Raw genomic sequence first — 8,305 nt, 5'->3', positions numbered from 1 at the left:
ATTGAGCAAAGTCGAGCCTTTCCATGAAGCATCTTACAGAACGGGAACGAGGAATCTTGAGGAGCAAACGTATAAGACTCGGATACTCAAATATTCAAGTACTGGTATTCGAGTACCTACAAAATTATTATCAATCCTAAAAATCAAATGGTGGCGACAGTAAAATTCATCGAAAGTTTCGCAACCGATATTGTCGTTTCTTCCGATAGTTAACGCGATAAAATCGCGCGCTATAAACCGGTATTATGAAAAGTGTCAATATCGATCGATACGTTTCTTGCGCAACGCATTTTATATTGTAGCCAAGGTTTCGAACATTTTTACGTTTACCTCGCCGTGAACTCTTTGCGACCAAGTGTCGCGTGAGTGGACCACGTGTCTGCATTGACGCATAAGCGATACATTGGATAGGAAATCCAGGTACGTATCGTTTGTCGTACTGAAGTATCGAATTTCACGCATTCCATGCAAATTTATGTTTACAGTGATTAACGGGTATTATTAGTCTCGCGAAGAGTACACCTGATATAACATAAACGTCTCGACTTTGTAAATGTGTGCAGCTACAGAGAAAGAAATTTTTCGTCGGCATGAAGCGATTATTTATTATAATAGCGATCTGGAAATGGCGCTGATGTGGATTACAGAAATTTCATCGTGGCATCGTTACGAAACGTACAACGCTCGAGCCGGCTTCAACTGTTGTAACTTTCGCAACGATTTGCGTATTAGAAAATCAACGAATAAATAGACGCCAAGACCGACGCGAAACTTCAGGTCGAGGAATGTGTATCGATACACGCGACGCGAACCCCGTAGAAAAGGCTGAAAGGGGACTAGATGCCTGCTGCGCAAAAGCTTGTAATAGGCATACTTATACTATCGTCTATGACTATTACTACTCTTAAATGACTTCCATTACTGAAAGCAGGTTTGCGAGGATGTGTGACAGCGAAGAAACTATTATTCGAATTGTATTCATTGAGCATTTGAATCTGACCTTATTTTTTTCAAGACTTCATTTTTTTCCTTTTATCTTGTTAAGATTTGAATCCTACGTAATCCTAAAAATATTTACACGATACCAACGTTACCATGATGATTAATTGACCCGCTGCCTGAGTCCAGATACTTATGGATGGTAGTGTACATCTTCAAAGTCCTTCTGCAATCAACAATGAGTGCATCGCAAACTGTTGCAATTGTTGCAATATAGCGTAATACGAGGGACACGTGCAGGCACCTTTCTGTACCCTTGGATGAAGGAAGCCTCATAACGAGATCGAGAATTATCGCGAGCACTTTCCAACCCGTAAACCGCGGATACACGGTGGCAGAGCTTCGATGAATCATGCAAACTTAGGATTGCCAATCATCCCTTTTGAAAAGTATAATCCTCTTCCTAGATTTTTTTTATCCTTTCTGTCTGGTAACTAGCGGCGCTGGAGCTCCTATGACGTCGATGACCTGTTTCACGTTACTTCTGATGTACCTGCACACGCATTCGTACATCAATTACAAGATTTCAGTAACTAGCTCGTAGGAAATTATAAAATACAGTAGCTCTTACACTCTTCAAGGTTATCACTGATCTACATAAAAATCTTTTCGTGGAAACACGAAGGCATTCCGTACGAGTTAATAAGAATCGATCTAAATTGCAAACTGTCGGGGAGAGGGGAAAATGAATCACTAGCGATCATCGGTGTTACAGATTCCGGAGTTTCCCGGTTAGATGTCCTGTCACGGTACAATTAAATGGTCACCGGTGCATAGTGATCGCAGCCGGAACCAGAAGCTCGTTAAAAGCAAAATAAAAAAAAAAAAGAAAGAAGGCATGCGCACGCGCACGTGCCACGGCGACTGAAGATTTCGTAATTCCTTTGTAACACGTTACACTTGCACGACAATTCCGTGATTCACGCATGGTTATGCACGCGTAACGGTAGCGATAAATTATTATCCTACACCTATAGGATCTTTTATTATTCTTCGCCTGGCGATTTTAATCAATGCATAAGGATCCTTATAACTCTTCCATCCCCGTAATAAACCGATGGAAAGATGAAACGATAAACCATGAGCAGTATCGGTGATGGGGCAAACCATTTTTTTTTTTTTTTTGTAAGAACAATCGACGAATAAAATGACGACGGATAAAGTCAAGGTGCAGCGATTTATTGGCGACGTTTATTCGATCGAGAAGGTAAATTTTTGAACTCCGATAAACGTTCTATTATTTTCTCCTTTGTTTGCGTCTATTCATAGTAAATCGTTCGAGTTACTTTTTTTTTTCGTCTATTTCAGATCGGAATTCGAAGGTGACAAGCACAGGACCAACGCCCACATACTTCAAGTATCGTACCGGCTATCGATCATAATGAATTAACGATTCTGACGCAACGCGCTGCTTCTTTTTTATTATAAATATCAGATGTTTGGCGTCGGGAAGCTCGGTGCGTGCTCGCGACGCGTTCGGATACGCGATAAATGGGACCTCGCGTTCAGGGGCAACGTTACCGATTTTTCTGAAATATACTTGTAGTCTGTTCGGAGTTTTCAAAATTTTAACAATTATAAAAATCTCAATTAAGAATGCAGGTAGTCGATGCAAGTGAACATGTATTTTAAACCCGAAGTTTAGGTTTTCCTCACTGTGCGAGACTGTAATCTAGAACGAAATCTCAATTTTTTAGCGTTTATTTCCTCCTTCGATGCGACGATTTAAATGCAATAGCGGCTCAAACAGATATCAGTTCTTCGCGTGGAAAGGGTTGAGCCATTATTTGAGGAAAGGATCGTTGCCGAGTGTATCTGGCCATGAGGACCACGCCCGTGATACTTAAATACTCACGGTGTCAAGATAAGCTCTCTGTAAACGTGCGGTACCCAGTCACGGACCTAGACTTGTGGGGCCCTGATGATAATTATTTTGAGGGGACCAGTTGTTGATACACTGGTTGTAGGTTAATAACGCAGTTAGATACTTCGCAATTATGAAACGAATAAAATAAAATAATTATTTGATACATTTCGTTGATACAATGACTGGGCCCTTGGTAGAGGCTCATGACGATAGGATAACGAAGTAGTTATCTATTTCTTAGATATTAAAACTCATCTTTTATACGTTCAATCTTCAGAATCGTGATATGAATAAAATATTTAAAATAATAATTGACTACTAAATAATAATAATACTTGAAACATCATTAATTTCAGGGTACGGTAGGTTCGCCCCTGTTGGTACTTCGCGGCGGCGAGAAACAATAGCGTTTATCGTCGCTCTAGCATTTACATTGCCGGCGCGACGCGACGACGCAAAATATTTGTCGTTCTTACGGGTCGTGCCCGCTATCGACGCCTGAAAGGACGATCGGCAAGAAGATGACCATGGCAAACTCGTTTGAGTAAACTTGCGCGCTCCTAAAAGCGTTTTTAACACTCGCGCGCATAAATTTCATTTCAGCGACGGTTTACGCGCGAACTCGTGCTCGGCAAGACGGAAATGTCACGACGGTCACATACCCCGAAAGATGTTCGTGTCGATGCACTGACAAGTGTTGGGAGAAATGTAATCCACGAACATGATAAATGACTAATGAGTAACGGGATACGATTAGTGTTGAATTATTACAAATCGGTGATTTATCGTTGCAGTTTGAAAATGCACGTTATGTCACGATTGTTACTCATTGTCCAATTCTAAACAGATTCCACGCGAAAAATTACTATTAAAAGGGAATGAAACTTTATCTTTTATTTAAATTATCGAATTTGTATTTAAACGTGCCTTCGAGGTATAGAATTATTGTTTCATCTTGCTTTGAAAATATATATGGAAAATTCAAGTAGGAAACGATACACTCAGAAACGATGGATCGTTGCAAAAAGCATAAAGAATTATTAATAGACTCGATGGAACGATAGGACACAGATTTAGTGATACGAATGTGTGCACCACAACAACACGCTGATATTAGGGCCATTATACCACCAAAGTGATAGCTGTTGGCCTTCGCTCATGGGGGAGTGATCAACTTTTCTCAAAGTGGGTATAAGTGTATCGATAGTAGAGGCATTTGCTCTTGCAAAAGCGTTAACCGTGGTACATAATTGTATTGCGGCTCGAAACCGACACAAAGCCCCGCCATTGCCACACTCAGACGTGGCAATAGATTATTATTAGATAATAAGACGGATCACAACGATAAATCATAAATAAACGACAATTTATCGTGCATCATTTCTTCCATCATTGAAATAGTCACAATTTAAGGAAGCATGAAATTAATACTACGATTATAAACATTAAATGAACCTAATAAAAAAAGCAGTAGCTCCTTAATAATTTTTTATTCGGTTAAACATTTCTTAGAGTATACGTAGTATGAACTACTAAATACAAAAAATAAATATACATTTCGCACGTTCGTCAAGTCTTATCATGTCTCAGAGCCAACCCAACGCGTGATCTTCTTGGAATTTAGTACATTCAGCTTGAAACGTTCCGTTCACCTATAAATCTTAGATTAGGATTAATCCCTAAGTCATAACGTGTTCAAGGATATGTCCGAATCTGTCCTTATAAGTTCCAAGCGCTATGTTTCACTTCGAAAAACTATATTTGTTTTTTTTTTTGTTTTTTTTTACAACTGTTCGCATTCGGATTGAATCGAAGTTCTAAATTTACACGAATCGGGGTGAAGATCGATCAGGATGAAGATTATTATACAATTCGTAGAGTCGAGATCAGAACTGTGTAAAACCTAATTATTCTATCCGGGAGCTAAAACTTTATAAGGACAATTTAATACTGACTAATAGTGTACACTCACAGTGTTTAAATATTACAAGTTAACAAGTTATAGCGGCAGCTATCTTTCTATTGAAAGATGCGATCGAAGAATCGAACGATTGCAATGGTAGGGACGAGCTCTCAGTGACCGCGAGCGGCCATTTTTTCGTGACTCTATGGGTAAACTTCACTGTCGTTCGGAGAGGGTACTTGCTACGAACCTGTATTTACAATAATTGCCACGTTTGAATAAAAAGTAGTAATTTGATATCTTCAATCGTTTAACACTAACACTATCAAGGTCAATGCACATTTATCAAACATCGATATCTTTGCAATTAGAGGGAGGGGTGTAAACTAATTTATCAATAAAATTAATTCTCTGTTGTAATAGATGTCTCTAAAAATTTCAGTAAAACCATTGTTAATGGTTGAGTGATCTTAAGTAACTTAAAGCATATGGATCATGGCAGTTTTAGTGTTAAAAGACGATTAACAAACCTTAGACATTTGGTAAAACCGACGAATGCTGTTTTTTTCAATATATTTCTCATGCAAACTAGTTTGTAAATGAACGCATTTGTGTTTTTATCTTGTTCAGACATCTTTATTACTAAAATTGTAAAAATATGCTAAAAACAATGACGAATCAATGATGAATTATAAAAGTTACAATTTCTATACATCTCATACTGTTATCCAATAAAACATACATCTCCAAGAGTTAGTCTACGATACACGTAGTCTTTTATAACGACGATTAACAGGATAAAATTGGCGGCGTTTTCCGTACGGCAGGGTAAACAATTAAAAACGATCATAAAAGAATTAAAAACATCATTAGCATTAGTAGTTTCTATGTTTGTTTAACTTGTTGCATTGGCAAAACTAAACTTCGACTATCTTTGCACGTAATCGATCCATACTTGCAAACGTATGATCGAAATTCGTGTTTATTTAATCTTCCGGTATAAAGATTTGTGAATAGCAGAGCACATATAAAGCGATCTTATTGTCAATACATGCATGAACTCTTCTTAAATATTTGCGATACCTCTTGAGCAAAGGCTTCAATTACATTTAGATGATTTAGAAATTACTTGGAATGTTTCAATTTACTTCAAGGTAAATTGAACATTTGCATTTAAAACAAAACGTATAGGGATCAGAAAAGTATAAATTATCTTTTCAGTTGGTATCTTCGAGCGATAAATTTATCCAGGAAACGTACGGCCGAAGATTCTTTATTGCACAAACCTCCATAGATAAAATTATATGACAACGCAAACATAAATGCAAACAATTAAAAATAAAATAATAAAAGACACGATATATAAATTTAGAAGGCTAAGAACTAAAGATAAAATTCGTGTGGAAATTTACAAGTAATCAAATTAATAGACAAATTTTAGGTACGTAGTGACTCATTGAGAAAGCACTTACAACTGACGCAGAGAAATATGTACAAAAGTATTCCGAGAAAGTAAAAATCAAACTTAATAGAAAGAAAAACGAACAGGAACAAAGTCTACAAGAGAAAGTTCCAAAAAAGATATAAGATTAGATGATCCACAAGTCAAGAAGAAAATACTGAAGAGCCATTGTCTAAAATAGGTTATAATTCCATTTGTACATTTTTTAGAAGATATGTACTAGCCGAAGATATCAAGAAAAAAGAAACAAACACCTCCCTAATCCCTGTCTGATTTATCTTAAAATTCGAAGCAACCAATCATCCCATCACGTCCCATTTCAACAAAAAGGAAACAGTTTAAAGCATCATCATCGATCCAATTTCTCTAGCGCGCAAGAAGTACACATTATTTCCTCGAATATCACAAATTACAACGATTTCATTACCATAGTCTCGTTACAAACGAAGGGACACGTACATCGAGTTCAGTGTTGTTTAAACAATCGCGACTCGGAAATGTCGTTGGGATTTAAATAATGAAACATCAATACCTGATAAGGGCAGCGTTAAAATTTAAGCATCGTCGCTATCGCTATCGTGCTGGTTATGCGATTCCTCTTCCATTGCGGGAGCGGCGTCCATGTTCCTATCGAAATTGTTTGGGTTCCAAGATGGCAGCCATTTGTTGACAACCCACCAGTTCACGGACAATCTGCCGTGATTACATTCCGCTTTCTCGCATCTGCCGAACAGCTGACAGATGCCAGCGACGCTTCCGTTTTGATTTCTGATGCAGGAATCGTCGCACGTATGTTGCCGTTCGGCGGAGCGATTGGCGGAGCAGAGAGAAGCGCGGGAGATGGAAGGATTTTGGGGTGAGAACATAGGTCTAGCGTTGGAGGATGTACTGGGTTCGTTGGCCACGGAGGAAGGAGCTGACGGGTTCGACGTGGAAGTACCAGGTTCCATGTTGTTTCCTCCGCCAGCTGCGTTCGCGAGGGCCGAGACGCAAGGTCTGCCAATGTGGATCGTCGCGTAGAGCGGGTTGTTAACAGACGGACCAGCTCTGTTGATCCAATCGAGGTATCTACCGACCTGACTGGCGGATCCACAATTGGACAGTACCTTGCATCTGCACGAACAATTGCCTGGGTTTCTGCAATGGCATTCCATCCTCCACGATTCGGCGGGGCGACAAGACGTAACGGGCGGTTTCATGAAATAGTATTCACCGCGACAGAACGGACACCGGCAGTTCCTCGGCAACTGATATATGTAATGTCTAGAGCTACCCGCGAGTCCATCCTGGTAGCGTAGCTTGTTGTGCAGACTATGGCAATGATGACACAAATACCTAGTGTCCAAGTGTCTGCAGAACGGGCACATGCAGCTGTAACCGAGTGGGTGAACGGTACGCCCGGTGGACGCGTAAGCGATGTTCTCGGAGGAGAAACAGTTGCGACCTAGTCTGCCTAACTGATTCTGACAGAACTGGCTAGATAATCGCGACGAGTCCAGATATATCTGTCTCGGTTGATCGTATTGGTTCGAGTTTCTGGATTCCACGTCGTTCAAGAAATTCGGCACAGCGATGTGGTTCAAAATGTGATACTTATAGCAACGAGAGTATATTCTGCCGCTGCAGGAGTACCGATCGTCTATTCTCTCGTACGTGTGGTCGCCCTGATTGTTTTGATTGTTTTGCGCGACGGGTTCGTTACGGCCAACTTCCCGGTTGACCGCGTTCTCGTCGTCGTCGTCGTTGTCTAATCTCTCGTATATGTTTTCCTCCGGTTCTTGCGGTTGTCGATTGCGATTATAGTTGTGATCTATGTCCACCGGATTCTGATAATTCGGATTGAGGTTAGGGTACATTTGCACCGAGCCAGCGGGTCGGTTTTGAAAGCCACGAGCACCGCGACCCGTGTTTTGATAATTGTCGTCTCTTTCTTGATTACTTCGGTTCTGATTCATGACCACGGCCGCCAGTTCTCCGTTTTCGTATCTTTGGCACACGCAACGCGGCCCCTGGCAATTGTGTCCAGCGCCGCGGTATTGCTGAAGTACATTCTGATCAGGATTTTGGACTTGCA

At 40.1% G+C, this 8,305-nt stretch overlaps 2 protein-coding genes across 2 annotated transcripts; one reads left to right on the top strand and one right to left on the bottom strand.

The window, feature by feature from the left end:
• Positions 1-785: 785 nt before the first annotated feature.
• On the top strand, positions 786-3,156 carry LOC128877164 (uncharacterized). Its single transcript, XM_054124229.1, is given in 6 exon segments — positions 786-884; positions 1,129-1,141; positions 1,183-1,312; positions 2,269-2,332; positions 2,335-2,456; positions 3,144-3,156. Coding segments are annotated over 6 exon segments (441 nt in total).
• A 1,184-nt stretch (positions 3,157-4,340) lies between these two features.
• Positions 4,341-8,186, bottom strand: LOC128876650 (uncharacterized). The gene has a single exon (XM_054123174.1). The coding sequence runs from the start codon at positions 8,184-8,186 to the stop codon at positions 6,786-6,788; it is 1,401 nt and encodes a 466-aa protein (XP_053979149.1). The 3' UTR covers positions 4,341-6,785.
• Positions 8,187-8,305: the final 119 nt, after the last annotated feature.

The sequence above is a fragment of the Hylaeus volcanicus genome, chromosome 5, assembly GCF_026283585.1.
Source record: "Hylaeus volcanicus isolate JK05 chromosome 5, UHH_iyHylVolc1.0_haploid, whole genome shotgun sequence".
NCBI classification, from domain to species: Eukaryota; Metazoa; Arthropoda; class Insecta; order Hymenoptera; family Colletidae; genus Hylaeus; species Hylaeus volcanicus.
Note: the sequence above shows the minus strand (reverse complement) of the source record. Positions and strands in the feature narration are given on the sequence as shown.

Excerpts from the sequence above, each read along its gene's own strand:
- LOC128876650 (XM_054123174.1), bottom strand. The coding sequence starts at position 8,186 with ATGAATCAGAACCGAAGTAATCAAGAAAGAGACGACAATTATCAAAAC.